Genomic DNA, 21,079 nt, shown 5'->3' with positions numbered 1-21,079 from the left:
AGAATCTGAGAAAGAATATATATATAAATATATGCATCAGTGAATCACTTTGCTGTACCCTTGAAACTAACACCCCATTGTAAATTAACTAAACTTCAATTAAAATTTTTTAAAAAGTACATTTAGTGTAGAGGTTGTACCCTCAGGGTAGACGTAGGTTTAAATATCATTGGTCTGTAATAGAACATTAGTTGATGTAACTCATGGTAATTGATGAAGATTTTACAAAGCACTCTAATGGCCTTAAGAGTAACCTCAAGGTGGGGGCGACAGCTCAGAAGTCATAGTGGGCCTCTGTGAGCAGTGGTCCTCCAACAGCTGTCACGAGGTTGGACCCATCATCGGGCAGGCTGCAGTGTCCCTTTGAGGGAAAGGACTCAAAGACACAGTGACCAGGCTGCTCCTGAGGGAGGCTTCACAGAGGCCTCTGTTGGATTGCACACTCAGATGCCTGGGAGAGAGCCAGGGCAGTGCAGGCAGGGTTCCTGCCTACCCGCTTCAGGAGAACGGCAGCCCAGCCCAGCCCAGCCTGCAGCTCGGGTGCAGCATGTCCAAGTCAGGGAGCCGAGCTCCCCAACCAGGGTTCCCGGTCCACAGTCCCCACCAGCACAGTGACCTCTGCAGCAGACAGCCAGGTCTCTGAGGAGCTGGAGGCCAAAAACCCTGGAAGATTGGAACAATCTGCATTTCATTTCCAACCCCCTCTCAGGATTATAGGCCATAGAGAGATTGAAAGAAGCTTTCGTTGTTGTATTTCTTGATTTTTTTTTTTTTAGGACTGCACCTGCGGCATATGGAAGTTCCCAGGCTAGGGGTCGAATTGGAGCTGCAGCTGCCGGCCTGCACCACAGCCACAGCCACAGCAACGCTAGATCCGAGCCAAGTCTGCGACCTACACACAGCTCATGGCCACACCCACTGAGCGAGGCCAGGAATCAAACCCGCTTCCTCAGGGACACCACGTTGGGTTCTTAACACACTGAGCCACAATGGGAACTCCTGGGCAGCTTTTTTTTTTATTTTGTATTTCCTCTTGGGAGAGTCTTCCAGATTTTACTCTGACATAATTCCTCTTTGAAATGAGTCATTCTTGTATTAGTAACAGAACATTATCGTTATGGCAAATATTTGTCCCGTGAAAATGAGACTCTTAAAAATAAATCTGTGATCTATTATTCTTCTCAAGTGAAAATTGTGACTTTGGATTTTTGGAAGAAGTCTTCCTTCAGACATGACTTGGGTGTGAATTACTGGGCAGAGTGTCTGGAGATCGCCTGGCCAGCTTCATGGAGTGTTTGATTTTTCCTGGAGTCCTCTTTTTCCTTAGATCAGTCACTTTAAGAAAATCAAATTTACTATTTTTAGTGAAATATTATCACATTCTTTTTTCACAGTTTATGTTATGTGCACTTCTTTGTTCCTTTTTTTTTTTTTCTTTTTCTTTTTAGGGCCACACCCAGGGCATATGGAGGGTCCCAGGCTAGGAGATGATCAAATTGGAGCTACAGCTGCCAACCTACACCACAGCCACAGTGACGCAGGATCCAAGCTGTGCCTGTGACCTACACCACAGCTCATGGCAACATTGGATCCTTAACCCAGTGAGCAAGGCCAGGGGTCGAACCCACATCCTCATGGATACTACTTCAGTTCATTTCCACTGAGCCACGACAGAAACACCTGTATATTTAGTTTTCCATCTTCCTATTTACAGACCTAAGACTGTAGTGAAAATCTTCAGACATTTAGAGTTTTTCTTCATTCCAGGTATTTCTCTAGGGATACATTCCCAGAAGTGAGGTCGCGAGGTATATATAAATCTGTGCGTTTTGATCCATGATTCATTTTACTCTCCACATGGGACTTTCAGCAGTTTTTCCTGTCACCACTATGTCTTTGAATGAATCACTCTCCCACAATCTCATCTCTGTTGGATCTTGGGTTTTCATTGAAGACTAATTTAATTGTTTAGTGATGCCTCATTGTTTTATTTTACATTTATTTCCCCCATATTTTACTGTTTGTATTGCCCTGTGATCTGGCCGGTACAGTCTCTGCTCTTAAGCGGACTTGAGATTTGACTCATTGTTTATTGATTAATCTTGTCTCCTTGTGGCTGATACAATGAAAACATGAAGTTCTTGCTTTACAAGTTGGAATGAAGTTAACCGTTTGATGTCTTGTCCCTGAGAAGGGCTGGCCTGGTGTTAAAGGAAGAAAAACCTCTGTGGCATCCAAGCTAGACGTGGGGAGCATTTTCAGATGCCCTCTCTATCTAGTGTCCCCATAGTCACAGGTGCAGCTGTAAAGGCTGGGGGTGGGGGGCTTGGCTGCTCATTGCTGCCCTCTTTATGGTGGGAGGAATGTCACAAGTTCCCAGGAACACGTGTAGCTTGAGTCAGTGAGACTAAAAGTTCCCAGGAACACACTTGTAGCTTGAGTTAGTGAGACAGCGTTTCGCGCAGCAGCAGCCCAGGGGATTTAATTTCGTGGAATTCCACTTTCTTTGCTTCTGTGTGGGAAGGAAGCTAAGGAAATGATCTTTATTTTCTTGAGAATATGGTGGGGTTTTTTTTTTGTTTGTTTGTTTGTTTGTTTTTTGGTGTTTTTGTCTTTTTCAGGGCTGCACCCATGGCATATGGAGGTTCCCAGGCTAGGGGTCCAATCAGAGCTGCAGCTCCCGGCCCTTGCCACAGCTCACGGCAATGTGGGATCCTTAACCCGCTCCCTGAGTGAGGCCAGGGATCGAACCCACAACCTCATGGTTCCTAGTCGGGTTCGTTAAGCCCTGAGCCACAACGGGAACGCTGAAAAGATGGTGTTTTTAAAAAAATCTAAAGTCTTGAGAAAAGGTGGCATTTCGGAAGTAATTCTGATGATTTTATTATTTCTCTATGCGTTCCAGTAATTCGTGCCTCTTTGCTGAAACCTCAGTCTACCTCCAATCGCATTCATCTTTCTTGTTTCTGAATTTCTCTTTTACCCACATCCTTACTCCTGTAATTCAATACTAAATGGCTCAGTGATTTTTTTTCATGAGTAAATTTTTATTTCCCCAAGAGATTTTTATATGCCTCGCATTGTAACTATGTAGTGGGCATTTTTAATTGTGATATAATTCACACACCATAAAATTCACCCTGGATAAAGTGTTTTTTTTTTCTTTTTTTTAGCATATTCGCAAGGGTATCACCCCTAATTCGAGAACATTATCATTACCCCAGAGAGAGGCACTCCATCCTCCAGAGTCATTTCCTACTTCCCTGCCCCCCAGCCCTTAGTTACCATTAATCTACATATTGTTTCTATGGATTTGAATATTCTGGATGTTTCTTTTTGTGTCTGAGTCTGTCAGTTAGCAGTGTTCTCAAGGTTCACCGCTTTGTAGTGGGCATCCGAACTCTATTCCTGTTATGGCTGAGTCGTGTCCCATTCTAATGCACTGGGTATTATGCAAGGTACATTTCTGGACTGCTTGTTTCTGGTGGTCCCTGACTACCTTTGAGGCAGCCTGGTAACCCCAGAAAAGCATTGTCAGGCCTTACACATCTCACAGCTGGGACCTAGGGAGAAAAATGGTATTTACCTATTAATTTCATCGATTCCTTAAAAAACAAACACCTTTATTATCCAAGTGATGTTTAATCATTCTAGAAATTTTAAGCATAGATAAACTCCCCCAAATTCATTTTATGATCTTACCATCAAGGCATAGCCACTGTTAATTTGGTGAATTTAATTCCAGGCTTTTGTTTTGTTTTGCATGTGTTGCATGTATGTACACACATACTGTATTTCTGTATAATAGGATATGATGAATACTGTTTTGTAACAATACACAACTGGCATATTTTTGAAATTTTGCTATTTGTGCTTTTTCCTTCTAAAATGTTTTGGCATCAGATGCGGAAAACATCCAAGTTAGAACAATTTTTTTTTTTTTAATCATTAAAGATCATGAATTCTTGGCCAAGATTGTTGTTTCCTGAAGGACTTAGAGTAGGCTAAAATTTCTTTTTTTTTAGTAATTTTCAACATGCTGATAAAACTGCTTCATCTAAGTGAAATTAAAAACAGCTTCATCTTGTTTTTATTTTTTTAGGGAATTAAGTTAAACTTTGAAGAGTTCTTTCAGCTTTTGGAGCACAGTACATTTATGAAACAAAGCTAAAAGCAATATAAAGAAAATGCGGGCCTGCTTTCTCTCAGATTAACAGGGTAGGTGTGTTTCACCAGCCCTTTCTTTTGATGCTTTTTTTCTTTTTTGTTCCTCTTCCAACTAAAGTAAGAAGAAAAGAATTGATGTTCATTGAGAAAATGCCTGTCTCACGTCCATAAAATTTGGAACAGTTATAAACTATCACGCTAAAGCCCATCATTGTGGGCAGATTATAATCGAAAGATTTTAAATGATGGAGTTGCCGTCGTGGTGCAGTGGAAATGAATCCGACTAGGAACCATGAGGTTGCAGGTTCAATCCCTGGCCTCGCTCATTGGGTTAAGGATCCGGCGTTGCCGTGAGCTGTGGTGTAGGTCACAGACTTGGCTCGGATCCTGCGTTGCTGTGGCTGTGGTGTAGGCCGGTGGCTACAGCTCCAATTAGACCCCAAGGCCTGATGCCTGGCCTTGTGCAGTGGGTTAAGGATCTGGCGTTGTCGTGAGCTGTGGCCTTGGCCCGCAGCTGTAGCTCCAATTTGACCCCTTGCCTGAGAACCTCCATATGCCGCGGGTGCAGCCCTAAAAAGACAAATAAATGCATAAATAAATGCAGCTGATATTTAACCTTTCTAACTTGGGGACGTACTTAATGTCATAAATTTGAGGATGGGTGAAATGAGTTGTGAAGGTTGATTTCAAATGCAGTGGTGCCTTTTTGTTCTCATTGTGATTTTCTAGCATGTAAGGTGTTAATAGCCACCAGTGGCAGCTGGGATCAGTGGGTGGTCCCCCTCCCCCACCCCTTCCGAGGTGTGGACCGGAAGGCAGTGGCCCTTGGTTGCACATGAACTGCCATATAGTCTTGGCTCAGAGCCACCTCCTTCAGCTCTAGTGTCACATTGTTCGTCCAGTGAAGATGTCATCAAACTTGGAGTTCCCTGTGGGGCAGTGGCTTAAGGACCTGGCATTGTCACTGTAGCAGCCCCGGGTTGCTGCTGTGGCATGGCTTCCATCTGTGGCTCAGGAATTTTGACCTGCCACGGATGTGGCTTAAAAAAAAAAAAAATCATGAAACTTCATAAATGCTCTTTTTTTTTTTGTCTTTTTTGCTATTTCTTGGGCCGCTCCTGCGGCATATGGAGGTTCCCAGGCTAGGGGTTGAATCGGAGCTTTAGCCACCGGCCTACGCCAGAGCCACAGCAACGCGGGATCCGAGCCGCGTCTGCAACCTACACCACAGCTCACGGCAATGCCGGATCGTTAACCCACTGAGCAAGGGCAGGGACCGAACCCGCAACCTCATGGTTCCTAATCGGATTCGTTAACCACTGCGCCACGATGGGAACTCCATAAATGCTCTTTTTTAACTTAAAAAGTAAAATCATCACTACAGCAAGGGAAGTAAGGCTGGGACTGTGGCGGTTCGGCCAAGCCGGGTGGAGCTTCTCCAGGCAAGACCGCTACTGGCCAGGGAGTGCTGGTCTAGGGAACAGGTAGTGACTGGAGATACAGATCCAGCATCATCAACACCACTTCCCCTCTCAATGGGATCATTCCATCCATGAAAACGTTCCCTAGAGGAGCTCCCGTCGTGGCACAGTGATTAACGAATCCGACTAGAAACGATGAAGTTGCGGGTTCAATCCCTGGCCTTGTTCAGTGGGTTAAGGATCTGGCGTTGCCTTGAGCTGTGGTGTAGGTTGCAGACACGGCTTGGATCCCGCATTGCTGTGGCTGTGGCATAGGCCAGTGGCTACAGCTCCAATTAGACCCCTGGCCTGGTAACCTCCATATGCCGTGGTAGTGGCCCTAGAAAAGGCAAAAAGACAAAGAAGAAAAAAAAGAAAGAAAATGTTCCCTAGAAAACTCCATATTGAAAGAAAAGAGAAAGTACTCCTGTCGCTCTGTCTTCTTTCATCCGTGGCTCCACTTTTCTCTGTCTTTCGTTCAGAGTCTCCACATGCTTCCCTCAGGTTCTCAGCCTGTTCCTTCCCCAGACAGCGCCTGTCAGGGCAACGGGCAGCCTCCATCGAGCCGAGCCACTATCTTGAAGTATCCGATTCAGTGGTTTGTAGTGTCTCTACAAAGCATCTGTCCATCGCCACTATTTCTAGAGCCTTCTCGCTGCGGAAGAGAAGCCCTGTACTTGATGGCAGTCGCTCCCCCAGCCCCTGGCAGTCGCTCCCCCAGCCCCTGGCAGCCACTCATCTAGTTTCTGTCTCTAATGAGTGGCCTCCGGTGGCCTCTGAGATTAAAATGCAAATTCCTTGCTCTGGCCTTTGAACAATGGTTCTCAGCTGGTGGTTTCCAGACCAGCGGGATCAGCGTCACAGGCAGCTTGTTAGAAATGCAGAATCTCAGTCCCCATCTCAGACCTGCTGAATCTGAGACTCAGGGTGAGGCCTAGCTGTCTGTGATCAGCACACTCTGTCCACACCAGTGGGTGATGTGATCAGCACCCTCTGTCTACACTGGTAGATGGTGGTCAGCCACCCTCTGTCTACACCAGTGGACAGTGTGATCAGCACCCTCTGTCCACACCAGTAGACGGTGATCAGCCACCCTCTGTCTATACAAGTGGATGATGTTATCAGCACTCTCTGTCTACACCAGTGGGTGGTGTGATCAGCACCCTCTGTCTACACCAGTGGGTGGTGTGATCAGAACCCTCTGTCTACACCAGTGGGTGGTGTGATCAGAACCCTCTGTCTACACCAGTGGATGGTGTGATCAGCACCCTCTGTCTACACCAGTGGATGGTGTGATCAGAACCCTCTGTCTACACCAGTGGTTGGTGTGATCAGCACCCTCTCTCCACACTAGTGGACAGTGTAATCAGCCACTCTCTGTCTACACCAGTGGACAGTGATCAGCACCCTCTGTCTACACCACTGGATACTTTGAGGACCGGTGGCCTCTAAGATCTTGCATCATCCGGCTTCTTTGAGTTAATCTCCTGCAGTCCTTTCCTCTTGGTCCCTCTCCAGTGACCTTCCTCCTCCACAACCTTCACATTTGCTGGCCCTCGGCTTGGGATATTCTTTGCCTAGATCGTGTCCTCTCATTCCATTAATTGTTTTCATTTAATTTTTTTTGGCTGTGTCCATGGCATGTGAAAAGTTCCCGGGCCAGGGACCGAATCTGCACCCCAGCAGTGATCTGAGCCCCTGTAGTGACAATGGCAGATCCTTAACCTGCTACGTAAGGGAAATCCCTCTCATTCTGTTTAGCTGGTTGTCCAAGAGCCCGTTCTAACTGAAGTGGAACAGGACCTTGTGGTCCTTCCCCACCCCGTTCCCTGCCTGCTTTTTGTCTGTAAAAATAATAATAATAATAATTAGTCAAAGGATAAGTTTAATTAGAGAAATGGGAAAATGCAGAAGCAAAGGAAAACAGTCACTCCAGACAAATTAATAATAGTTTAGTCATTAAGCAAAGTCAAGGGCTTTTAGTTCCTTTTCAAGGGCTATAGATAATATTCTGAGCCACATCATCCTATGAACTGTTTTATAGATACTGAAACTCACCAGGTGGTAGAAGTTAACTCTGTGATGACCAGACTGTGTCCATGATAAGCGGCCACAGTTCCGAGAACTGGCCTCAAAGAATTGGGAACAAACTGACCCAGAACTGAAGACGAACCGTATGTAAAATAATCAAGATGATGCTGGTCAGACCACCGCATGACCAATTTCAAGATGACTGTCAGAGCTGGCTGTGCTGTTTCTGCATATAGCCCCCTGTCTCTCTGCCTACAAAAGCTCGTGGACTTCCTTTCGTGGCTCAGCAGTTAATGAACCTGACTGGCATCCATGAGGGCTTGGGTTCGATCCCTGGCCTTGCTCAGTGGGTTGGGGATCTGGCGTTGCCGTGAGCTGTGGTGTAGGTTGCAGATACAGCTTGGATCCAGTGTTGCTATGGCTGTGGTGTAGGTCACACACAGGGTTTGGATCCCGCATTGCTGTGGCTGTGGTGTAGGCCGGCAACTGCAGTTCTGATTGAACCCCTAGCCTGGGTACCTTCATGTGCTGCGGGTGTGGCTCTAAAAAGACAAAAAAGAAAAAAGCTCTTCTCTTGCCCACTGATTGTCGTTGGGGAAGGGGAGAACAGGCCCTCGAATAGGAGTGTGCCGTTCCCCCCCCCCAGTTGCTGGCCTCTGACATAAAGCAAATTTTCCTTTCTGCCAGGCTTGCCTCTTGATTGGCTTTAGGGTGGTGAGCAGCTGGCCCCCACTTTCAGTGACATAACCATATGGAGGTTGCGCTTGTTGAGTTTGAGGATGGAGAGGAGGAGCATCTTTTGCTGGCCTGTCCCCACCTTGCTCTGTGCGCCAGGAGGCTGACTTCTGTCAACCACGTCAGTGGCCTCCCTTGCCGTCTGACTTCCAGTTGGGTTTGTCCAGTGGGGAGGTGTTAGGATGGTGTGAGACAGAGGGAGCCTGCCTGAAGTACTTATTCCTCTGCCCCTCTCTCTTTTGAATTTTGCACCTTGTGCTATATTAACTATTTAGTAAAGCTGTTTGTTTTTTTGGTTTTCTGTTTTTTTTTTTTTTTAAGGGCCACATCTGTGGCATATGGAGGTTCCCAGGCTAAGGGTATAATTGGTGCTACAACTGCTGGCCTGTGCCATAGCCACAGCAACGCAGGATCCAAGCTGAGTCTGTGACCTACACCACGGCCCACGGCAATGCCGGATCCTTAACCCATTAAGGGAAGCCAGGGATCGAACCCGCAACCTCATGGTTCCTAGTTGGATTTGTTTCCACTGCATCATGGCAGGAACTCCTAAAGATTCTTCTTTTTATTTTTTATTTTTTTTTTTAATTTTGGCAGCTGCACCCTTAGCAGCATATGGAGGTTCCCAGGCAAGGGGTTGAATCGGAGCTGTAGCCACCAGCCTACACCACAGCCACAGCAACACCAGATCCGAGCCACGTCTGCGACCTACACCATAGCTCATGGCAACACCAGATCCCCAACCCACTGGTCAGGGCCAGGGATCGAACCGTGTCCTGATGGATCCTAGTCGGGTTTGTAACCCACTGAGCCACAATGGGAATGCCAAGATTATTTCTACATTGAGGCATAAACTGTAAACTAGATGGCTCATAAATCTCACATGGATGAACAGCCTGTTGAAACAGGAGTAGGATGATGGCATAGCATGACACAAGCTGAAGAAGTGGGGAGAGCGCTCATTCCTATCGCGTGTGTAGGTGGCTGTGCTCTGTACTGTCTGCTCTGCCGTTGATACCGGAGGGGACACTCCTGTGAAACTACATCAGAGGTAAATCTGTCAAATGCAGTAACAGCTGCAGGAGTCTTTCATTCAAGAACGCATTTACTGTGTACTTGCTACGGGACAGGCACGGTGCAAGGTGCTCAGGATTCCACATCGAACAGATAAAATCCTGGACTTCATAGAGCTTATGTTCTAGCAGGGAAGACAGATAATAGAAGCAAGTTAAAGAAATATAATATGTGGCATGTTGGTGACTGTGCCAAGGAGAGAAATAAAGCAGGGCAGTGTGTCAGTGCACAGGTGTGTGTGTGTGCACGCGTGTGTCTGTGTGCAGTGCACAGGTGTGTGTATGTGCGTGTGTGTCTGTGTCTGTGTGTATGCGGTGGGCTTTGGGGCAGGGGTTGGCACACCAGGAGGAATCCTTGTCAGGGAAGGTCATCAAGAAGACATGACCGCAGGTGTGACCTGGACCCAGGTATTTGAGGGCGTTCACCCCCTGTCTTGTCCTTGGAATGTCCTTAGAATGTGCTCTGCCTCCTGTCCCTGAGCTGGAAGCTGCCTAAGGATGCAGCCTAGAGACTGAACCCAGTTCTATGCAAAGTTGGGCAGCATTCTGGTGGGGTGGGTGGTTGGGGGGCGGGGATCCACTTGTCCTGTCCCTCCCCCCACCTTCCCCTGGAGAGACAACCTCATAAGCAAGCTCCCTTGCTTACTGGTTTGCTACCTGCCACTGTGGGGCAGGCTGCCTTTTGCTTCTGTCTCTCCCTGCCCTCCTGGCCTGGCACGTTTCAGGTGTCACCTGGGAAGCTCTGAGGAAGTAGTGATCCAACAGAACCTCCCCAACAGCATTGCAAATGCAAGTGCCCAGGAGAACACCAGCAGAGGGGGTGAGGGCTGGGGAGGGAATGGGGACAGGCTGGTGCGGGCAGATCCCAGGTCAGCTCATCCAGACAAAACTCCCGCCTGCTGCTGCCGCTCCCACCATCACAAGACAGAGCACTCCAGTTTTCCTTCTGAATTTCCTGCCATCCACCGAATTGATCAGCTCCCACCCACGCCTTTGCACCGCCCCCTCCACCCTCGTTTAGTCACCAGATCCCTTCTGTGGACTCTGCCCTTGTCCTCTTTACCCTCCCTTAATGCAGGTCCCGAATGGCCAACTTCCAGCTTGTAGGCTCTTATAAAGATGTCTGCTCCTGCTCCGACACCCAGTAAACACCCAAACTAAGTGGTAGCTCTTAGAGAACTTAAGAACTCTTGTTTTAAAGATGAGGAGGCTGAGAGGTGACATTACTTCCCTAATAATTATTAACAAGCTAATATAATTATTAGCTGGGGTGAGAATCCAGCTCTCCAGCCTGGGAATACGTAGTAGGTCGCAGCAGGTCGCATGGCAGGCCCACCTGCCAGTGCTCCCTTGGCACAGTTGGAAAAGTCACTCCAGGGCTGTCTTCACGCCTGATGGCAGGAATGGGGTAAACGACGCTCTACTCAAGCATTTACCACTCATGCAAGGGTTAATCCTGTGGGTTTGGAGAGGAAAGTAGTCTTTTTTTTTTTTTTTTGGTCTTTTAGGGCCACATCTGTGGTGTATGGAGGTTCCCAGGCCAGGGGTTGAATCAGAGCTGCAGCTGCCAGCCTACACCACAGCCACAGCAACCCACTGAGTGAGTGAGGCCAGAGATTGAGCCTGCGTCCTCATGGATGCTAGTCAGATTCGTTTCTGCTGAACCACAGCAGGAACTCCCGGGAAAAGTAATCTTAGAACGCTTCTCTCATCGATCTTATTTGTAATTGTACTTTGAAGTGAACGAAGCTCTTGTTTTCTAGAAAGCAAAAGGCTGGATCTCTATCGAAGTTTGGTTCCTGTGGTTAAATAGAGCATTTCCCAATATTCTTCTGCTCTAAGGAACAGCTTAAAGAACAGAACAGAATGGCATCCTGGCCCTCTCATTTTAGTAGTCAGGTGGATCACTTCCCTGAGTTGTCATTTGATTTATAAAGAGAAAATCTTGTCTGCTGTGCTTATCTGAGAGTTGATGTAAGTTTCTGAGAAAATATGTGTGAAAGCTTTTTAAAAGATGATGTGTATACCAGGTAAGGTGCTGTTATCTTATGTAATTGCCTTTTAACGGTTGGTATAGGATGTGCTTTGTGTATCTATACTGCAGATTAAATATGCCTGTTATTGAATAAGTACTTCTGAGTCTCATATTTACAGTGAAAACAATGACTATGTTTGAAATGTTAAACTTCAAAAAAGGTTTCGCCCTGCTGTATAGCCCTGGGAACTATGTCTACTCACTTATGATGGAGCCTGATAATGTGAGAGAAAAGAATGTATACATGTATGTGCAACTGGGTCACCTTGCTGTACAGTCGAAAACCAACAGAACACTGCAAAACAGCTATAATGGAAAAAAATAAAAATCATTATATAAAAAAAGAGACAAAACAAAACAAAAAAAGGTTTTCGTATGTGTAGGGAGTATAGAGGAGGAATACTAGTTATTGGGTTTTTTTTTAAAGTTTTATTGAAGTATAGTTGATTTACGATGTGATAATTTCTGATGTACAAAAAGAGTGCTTCAGTTGTGCATGGACACACATCCATTCTCTTTCAGATGCTTTTCCCCCATAGGTGATCACAGAATGTTAGGTGAGCTCTCAGTGCTAGACAGCAGGTCCTAGGAGGAGTACTATTTAATACCGAAATGTAAATTTCTTGTCTCCCTCATTAACAGTGCTGTGTATGTATCCAGAGCAGCAACAGGGGTGGAAACCTGTGTTCATTTTGTGCAACAGTTTTAAAGTGCTGCCTTGCTGGCTAAGTTGAGGGCTGGAACTATGTATCCTTATGTAGCACAGTTTATCAGAATGTCTTGAAGGAGGCAACTTGAAAGCCTCTGAGGTCCTCCTGGGAAACTGTAGGGATTTTTTTGGGTTTTTTTTTGCTTTCTTCTTTTGAGGGCAGCACCCTCGGCACATGGAGGTTCCCAGGCTAGGGGTCTTATTGGAGCTGTAGCTACCCGCCTACACCACAGCCACAGCAACAACGCAGGATCCGGGCCGCATCTGCAACCTACAGCACAGCTCTTGGCAACACCGGATCCCTAACCACAGAGCCAGGCCAGGGATGGAACCCACAACCTCATGGTTACTAGTTGGATTCACTTACGCTGCGCCACCGCGGGCACTCCCAAGTGGCTGAGGGCGGGGGTCCTGACTTGCATCACCGTCCACAGTGTGTTTGTTGCTTCATTCAGTGTCTTCACTACAAGGAATCGACAATGGTTTGTTGGGAAGTTTTTGGTTTATTTAATAGTTATGAAAACTTGAATTCTTAGTAGCCGTGTTTTGAAGACACAGTGTCTGTTTTTACAGGGAGGAAGAGCGTTGATGAGTCCAGCTCTATCTACATCGCCTGCTGGCCTTAGTGTTTATATACAAGGTCCCACTGCTTTAGCGTAACAGCCATTCTTTCCTGCTTACACCTTGTTGCTAAAGACTTATCTTTGAAGTAGGTATTTAATCTGATGAAAACATCTTAGGTTTCAACTACAGGTTTTTGAACAGGTGGCCTATGCACATGGTATAAATGCTAGATAAATATTAGGTCTCCCTCCAAGTTCTGTCCCCTGTGTTCCATCCCCACCTTCAGAAGCAATACATATTTTGTTCTTGTGTATTCTTCCCCAAGAGCCTTTGCAGGAGTAGATATGTGTGTGTGTGTGTGTTTGAGAGAGAGAGAGAGAGAGAGAGAGAGCAATCCTGTGATTGTCCTTGTGGAATTGATGGGAAGATGGATTTGTAGTCTGGGTCTGGCACATCATGCTAAGAACTATATCAGTATTTGCTAAATAAATAACATAAAGGTCCAAGGAAGATTTAATTGGACCTTTCGCGACCCTGGTCTATGCTCCCGGGATCCCCAGGGCTCCTGCAGGCGAGGCAGGTGGATCGGGAGTGGGGGCCGTTGGCAGAGCTTCAAGTCCCTCCCCACCTCCAGCCAGGGGGCAGCCGGCCGCTCCTGTTACACGTTTGCACTGAGACTGAGACCGTCTGGGGAGAGGAGTCTGAAGTGAGCAAGAAGGGAACAGCCCCGGTGTAGACAGAACTGATAGAGCTGTTGTGTTTCTCCTTGTGTCTCCAGATGTTTCTCACCGTGTACCTCAGCAACAATGAGCAGCACTTCACGGAAGTCCCAGTTACCCCGGAAACCATCTGCAGAGATGTGGTGGATCTGTGCAAAGAACCCGGCGAGAGTGACTGCCACCTGGCCGAAGTCTGGTGTGGCTCCGGTACGCGGTTCTTGTTACTACTGGGTTTAGACGGGGTAAACCAGAAGAACTGCACACTAGGGCGTCCATCAGAGACACCGCTCCTGGTCCAGTTTTGTTGGGACCCTAGTATTTTCGTTTTCTGACACTGCCGAACAAAAGGTCAAAGGGGAGGCAGCTGATAGACCAGAAACTCCTGGCGTGTTATGGTAAAACGTATGGTGCTCCAGGGTGTTTTTTGTTTGTTTACTTTTTATTTTTAATTTTTTTTGAGGGGGGGAAGGTCTGAGGTAGCCTTTTTATTTATTTATTTATAAAATGATCATTATTTTTTCCATTATAGCTGGTCCTCAGTGTTCTGTCAGTTCTCTACTGTCAGCAAGGTGACCCAGTCACACATACATATATGCATTCTTTTTCTCGCATTATCTTCCGTCAAGCTCCATCACAAGTGACTAGACAGAGTTCCCAGTGCTATACAGCAGGATCTCATTGCTTTTCCATTACGAAGACAATAGTTTGCATCTATTAACCCCAAATTCCTGGTCCATCCTACTCCCTCCCCCTCCCCCTCGGCAACCACAAGTCTGTTCTCCAAGTTCGTGAGTTTCTTTTTTATGGAAAGATTCATTTGCGCCATATGGGACATTCCAGGTATAAATGATATCATATGGTATTTGTCTTTCTGTTTCTGACTTATTTCACCTAGTATGAGAGTCTCTAGTTCCATTCATGTGGCTGCAAATGGCATTATTTTGTTCTTTTTTATGGCTGAGTAGTATTCCACTGTGTATATGCACCACATCTTCTGGTCAGTTCATCCATTGAATCCATTCATCTTTCGATGGGCATTGAGGTTGTTTCCATGTCTTGGCTGTTGTGAATAGTGCTGCCATGAACACACGGGTGCAGGAGCCTTTTTCAAGGAAAATTTTGTGCAGATATATGGCCAAGAGTGAGATTGCTGGGTCCTATGGTAGTTCTGCAAGAATGGTTTTTTTGTATGGTTAGGCTTCACTTAATTAGAAATATGAGGTGTCCTGATTGTTTTGCCCTCTTTGAGTTTCTATAGGTTTTTAGGGAATGCTCTTTGGTGTCACATTATTACTGTGGTGGCAGGAGGTGGTGGCGAAAGCACAGGCATTATTTTAAGCCTTGAAACAATCCCATACTTTGTCCTTTGGAGCTCAGAAAGGGGACAGCCTGGTTTCTTTGGGGCCCCTTAGGAGTTTGTGGCCCGGGGAGTAATTTTTCCTGACTTCTGCCACGTTTGCATAGCCTTTTTCTTCCCTGGGGATGCAGTGTCCCAGCTCAAGTTTCCCACTGTGTTAACTGCTTTCACACCATTCATGGGATCCCACTGTGGGCCGAGCACCCACTGCTCCCCAGGCGAGCCCTCTTACTCACCGTCCATCCACTTTCCTGCAGCTCAGTGTTCAGGAAGCTCTTCCACACACTCCCGAGTTGCTTTCTTATAGGCGTGAGATTAGACCATTCACATAAAGAAACCCAAGTGACCTTTTTTATTTTTTAATTTTAATTTTTATATTATTCAATGAACTTATTACATTTATAGTTGTACAGTGATCATCACAACCAAATTTTATAGCATTTCCATCCCAAACTCTCAGTGCATCCCCCACCCCCAAACTGTCTCCTTTGGAAAGCATAAGTTTTTCAAAGTCTGTGAGTCAGTATCTGTTCTGCAAAGAAGTACACTGTGTCATTTTTTTAGATTCCACATGTAAGTGATGGTATTTGATGTTGGTGTCTCATTGTCTGGCTGGTTTCGCAGCATGATAATTTCTAGATCCATCCATATTGCTAAAAATGCCATTATTTCATTCTTTTTAATGGCTGAGTAGTATTCCATTGTGTGTATATATATGTACTACATTTTCTTTTTTTTTTTTTTGTCTTTTTGTTGTTGTTGTTGCTATTTCTTGGGCCGCTCCCACGGCACATGGAGGTTCCCAGGCTAGGGGTTGAATCGGAGCTGTAGCCACCGGCCTACGCCAGAGCCACAGCAACTCGGGATCCGAGCCGCGTCTGCAACCTACACCACAGCTCACGGCAACGCCGGATCGTTAACCCACTGAGCAAGGGCAGGGACCGAACCCGCAACCTCATGGTTCCTAGTCGGATTCGTTAACCACTGCGCCACGACGGGAACTCCTGTACCACATTTTCTTGATCCACTCCTCTGTCGATGGACATTTAGGTTGTTTCCTTGTCTTGGCTATTGCAAATAGTGCTGCAGTGAACATCGGAGTACATGTGTCTTTGCAAGTCATGGTTTTCTCTGGATAGATGCCCAGGAGTGGGATTGCTGGGTCAAATGGTAGTTCTATGTTTAGTTTTCTGAGGACTCTCCATACTGTTTTTCCACAGGGGTTGCACCAATTTACAGTCCCACCAACAGTGTCTTAGGGTTCCTTTTTCTCCACACCCTCTCCAGCACTTATTGTTTGTAGACGTTTTGAAGATGGCCATTCTGGCGGGTGTAAGGTGGTACCTCATCATGGTTTTGATTTGCATTTCTCTAGTGATGAGTGATGTTGAACATCTTTTCATGTGTCTTTTGGCCATCTGTATGTCTTCTTTGGAGAATTGTCTGTTTCGATCTTCTGCTTAAAGGATTTTCTTTCTTCTAATGTTTAATTTAAGAAAGAGATAAATCCTGCACATGTTCTTTTTTTGTTAAAGAGGAAGTAATAGAGATAGGAAGGACGTCATTTCCCCCAAGCCCATCCTATGTCACCTGATGTATAATGGCTTTTTCTCTCTCTCTCTCTTTTTTTTAATTTTTGCTTTTTATGGCCACATCCACAGCATATGAAGGTTCCCAGGCTAGGGGTCGAATCAGAGCTGTAGCCACCGGCCCACGCCACAGCCACAGCAACACGGGATCCTAGACATGTCTGTGACCTACACCACAGCTCACGGCAACGCCGGATCCTCAACCCACTGAGCGAGGCCAGGGATCGAACCTGTGTCCTCCTCATGGATGCAAGTCGGGTTTGTTAACCACTGAGCCACGAAGGGAACTCCCCAAGGTTCACACATTTTAAATTTAATGTATATCACCAGATTTCCCTCAATAAGGCTGTGTAAGTTCACACTTTGACCAGTTATTGCTAAAGGCATCATAACAAATGATAAAATAGTATTTTAATTTTTGTTCAGCTGATAGATGAAGTTGCCCATTTTTTCATTTGTCTATTTGAATTTTTTCATTAGTCTATTTCATTTGGCCATTTGAATTTCCATTAAAAAATGTTTCTTTATAGCCTTTGCTCATATTTCTTTTGGCCTTTGCCTTTTTCCTTCTTGATTTGTAGGTGTTTAAAAAATATTCTAACACTCAGGTCTGTTTTTGTGTTATTGAAAAACTTCTTTCTTTACTCCAAAGCTATACATATATTCTCCTTTTATTTTGTACTATCAAATTTTAAAGCTTTTTCTTTCCTTCCCTTCCTCATTAATTTTTTTGACTAGTGTGAGTTAGGAATCTAATATTTTTTTCCCCAAGTGGATAGTGAAATTTTTTTTGTGTCTTATCAAACAGTTGGTTTCTTTGTCATCGATGTAAAGCATCACTTCGTATTCTTGTTATGTCTCAGATGAAGCTATGTTTCTATACGTTTGGTCAGTTTCTTTTACTTTTTTCTTCTAGTTTATGATAGGACCAAAGAGTTTCAATTACTAAAGTGTTAAAATAGGTTGGGTACCTGTAAAGGCAAGTGCTTATTTCATTGTTCTCCTGTACTATTCTAGTGCATTTTCTTTTTCAGATATGTCTGAAATTACCTTGAAAGGTTCCATGAGAAATTCTTTTGGGATTTTGACTCATGGCAGTGAATTCATAATTAATTTGAGGGTCGTTTGTATGGTGTTGGGATTATGAGCGAGGTCTTGGGTATCAAATCTTGTGTCTTTCATTTACTGGCTTTATAACTTCAGGCAGGATATTTAATCTCTGTGACTCTCAAGTGTTTTCCCTGTAGACCTGGGAGAATAATTGAATCTATTGCATAGGGTTGGGTGAGGATCTCAGGAGCTGATACGTGAACGGGGCTTAGCATAGTCCCTGGCACATTTAGTATTAGCTCTCAGTGAGCAAGAGCTATTATGTTTTCAGCTCCCTCTTTTTGGCTATAAATTGTCCAAGATGCCCCATTTTTAAAACAGTAAATATGTTACTTCCATGTTGTTAGCTTCAGCTCTGATCTTTTTTTTTTTTTTTTTGTCTTTTTGCCATTTCTTGGGCCTCTCCAGCGCCATATGGAGGTTCCCAGGCTAGGGGTCGAATCAGAGCTGTAGCCACCGGCCTATGCCAGAGCCACAGCAAGGCAGGATCCGAGCCGCGTCTGCAACCTACACCACAGCTCACGGCAACGCCGGATCCTTAACCCACTGAGCAGGGGCAGGGACCGAACCCGCAACCTCATGGTTCCTAGTCGGATTCGTTAACCACTGCGCCACGATGGGAACTCCTCAGCTGTGATCTTGATGATGTCTTTCCTTCTGGTAATTTTGGGCTCCATTTTGTTAGCGTCTCAAGTTTCCCATTTCCTTTAACTGACGAACCTCTGAAAATAAGTACCTTGGGAGTTCCCGCTATGGCACAGCAGGTTAGGGATCCGGCATTGTCTCTCTGGGTTGTTGCTGAGGCGAAGGTTTGATTCCTGGCCCGGCACAGTGGGATAAGGACCTGGCATTGCCAGCTGTGGCATAGGTGAGATTTGATCCCTGGCTGGGGAACTTCCCTATGCCATGGGTGTGGCCAAAAAAAAAATAAAAGGGAAAAAGTAGGTTTTCTTTGCTGTCTCCATTTCCTTACTCCCCACTCATTGGTTTGCTGAGAGACCATTTCTTGGATTTCTCTTGTGTGCTAGGAGCTGTGCTTGATTGTGAGGAGTAATAGAGAGATGAACGTTTCCTGCCTTCGAGTAAAAGCAGGGATCAGGAGACACTCATCATACCGTGTGATGACCGCAGTCATAATAGATAAATGGATGTGCTCCCTCTGCAGAAGCAGAAAACGGTACTGGGGAAGTGCCCGTTGTGGCTCAGTGGTTAACAAACCTGACTAGTAGCCATGAGGACGCAGGTTCAATCCCTGGCCCTGCTCAGTGGGTTAAGGATCTGGTGTTGCCGTGAGCTGGGGTGTAGGTCACAGATGTGGTTCAGATCGGGCATTGCTGTGGCTGTGGTGTAGATCGGCATTTGCAGCTCTGAGTCAACCCCTAGCCTGGGAACTTCCATGTGCTATGGGTGCAGCACTAAAAAGACAAAAAGATGAAAAAAAAAAAAAAAGAAAAAGGAAAGGGTGCTGGGGGGCAGTTCTCGGTGCTAGCTGTGCTTCGTCTGAAGTCACATAGGCACAGATGCCAGGATGAGGGGATGCGTGTGGTTGGAGCGTGGTGTGAATAGGGGACCTTGAGAACCTTTGACACTTGTGTTGGCCGAAGACTCATTGTTTGTCATCAAAGGCCATTAGGACCTCAGCTCCTAGACCTTGGAAGAAGGTCTGTGCCTTTTCAAGAAGAGCTCGCCCACCGTGGCCTGGAAGCTACTCTATTTCCTTGAATTCCCTCTTGCTCCTGGAACCTGGGGGTTTTCATTTCTTTTGAAGTACTGTGTGTGTGTGTGTGTGTGTGTGTGTGTGTGTGTGTGTGTGTGTGTGTGTGTGTGGTTTCTGGTGAGGAGGTGGAGGATCTGCTTGGAATTTTTCACACGGCGGTGGGGGGGTATTATCTATGCAGCTCTGGGTGTTTCCTTGGTGTTTGGTGCTGGGGGTCTGTCTTAGATTTCTGTGGTTTAGACAAGAGGGGTGACTGTCCTCTCAGCATGTGGTGTTGCTGTAAATAGACCAGGTTGTACTTTGTTGCCACTGAGCAGATCAAGTTCAGGGGTTGGTTCACAGAATTGGCTGCTCCACCCTTGGCTGCTCCACTCTCTGCCCCGTGTTGTTTATTTAAGGTACTCGAATGGGGTCTTTGATGACTGACAAGTGCATTGAGTTTCCTTAGGCTATTTCAACTTTCTTATATTAAAAATCCTATTGAATTACCAAAGTGCAGTTGCATTCTCAAACAGTATATTTTGGTTTTTTTTAATACTTTAAAAAATTACTTAATGAATTTTATTACATTTATAGTTGTACAATGATCATCACAACCCAATTTTACAGCCTTTCCATCCCAAACCCCCAGTGCATCCCCCACCCCCCCAACCTACCTCCTTTGGAAAGCATAAGTTTTTCAAAGTCTATGAGTCAGTATCTGTTCTGCAAGGAAGTTCATTGTGTCCTCTTTTTAGATTCCACATGTCAGTGGTAGCATTTGATGTTGGTGTCTCATTGTCTGACTGATTTCGCAGCATGATAATTTCTAGATCCATCCATATTGCTAAAAATGCCATTATTTCATTCCTTGTAATGGCTGAGTCATATTCCATTGTGTATATATATGTACCACATCTTCTTGATCCACTCCTCCGTCGATGGACATTTAGGTTGTTTCCTTGTCTTGGCTATTGCAAATAGTGCTGCAGTGAACATTGGAGTACATGTATCTTTTCGAGTCGTGTTTTTCCCTGGATAGATGCCCAGGAGTGGGATTGCTGGATCAAATGGGAGTTCTATGTTTAGTTTTCTGAGGAATCTCCATCCTCTCAAACAGTATATTTGGTTTTTGTATCCAGATTCCTTGAGATTGGAAGATTATTTTTTAAAAGAAGATTTTTTTAAAAAAAGGAAAAAAAGGAGTTCCCGTCGTGGTGCAGTGGTTAATGAATCCGACTAGGAACCATGAGGTTGCGGGTTCGATCCCTGCCCTTGCTCAGTGGGTTAACGATCCGGCGTTGCCGTGAGCTGTGGTGTAGGTTGCAGACGCGGCTCGGATCCCGCGTTGCTGTGGCTCTGGCGTAGGCCGGTGGCTACAGCTCCGATTCAACCCCTAGCCTGGGAACCTCCATATATCGCAGGAACGGCCCAAGAAATAGCAAAAAAAAATAAATAAATAAAAATTAAAAAAGGAAAAAAAGAAGTTGGTTTTTATTTTTTCATTTGTATACTTAGAGGATCATAGGACTGTTAGAGTTGGGAGGGATCCTGAAGATCCTGTGGTGTAGGTTAGAGCTTCATGGCCTGCCTTTGGCCAGTGAGGAGCTGTGGAATTATTATTTGTCTTTTTACAGCTGCACCCACGGAACATGGATGTTCCTAGGCTAGGGGTCAAATTGGAGCTGTAGCTGCTGACCTACACCACAGCCACAGCAACGCCAGATCCTTAACCCACTGAGCAAGGCCAGGGATCAAACCGCATCTTAATGGATACTAGTCAGATTCATTTCCGCTGATCCACGATGGAACCTCCAAGATCCAGTCCTCTGCC

The 21,079-nt window shown here is 45.6% G+C and overlaps 1 protein-coding gene across 2 annotated transcripts in view; it reads left to right on the top strand.

Annotated features, from left to right (window-relative positions):
* Positions 1–21,079, top strand: part of TP53BP2 (tumor protein p53 binding protein 2) — a 67,245-nt gene that overhangs the window by 13,286 nt on the left and 32,880 nt on the right. For both annotated transcript variants that reach the window (XM_047754741.1, XM_047754742.1), the window contains exon 2: positions 13,553–13,700. In XM_047754741.1, coding sequence (XP_047610697.1) covers positions 13,553–13,700 — 148 coding nt within the window. The remainder of the gene's footprint in view (positions 1–13,552; positions 13,701–21,079) is intronic.

The sequence above is a fragment of the Phacochoerus africanus genome, chromosome 12, assembly GCF_016906955.1.
Source record: "Phacochoerus africanus isolate WHEZ1 chromosome 12, ROS_Pafr_v1, whole genome shotgun sequence".
In the NCBI taxonomy this organism is placed as follows: Eukaryota; Metazoa; Chordata; class Mammalia; order Artiodactyla; family Suidae; genus Phacochoerus; species Phacochoerus africanus.
This window is presented reverse-complemented; position numbering and strand designations above follow the sequence as displayed.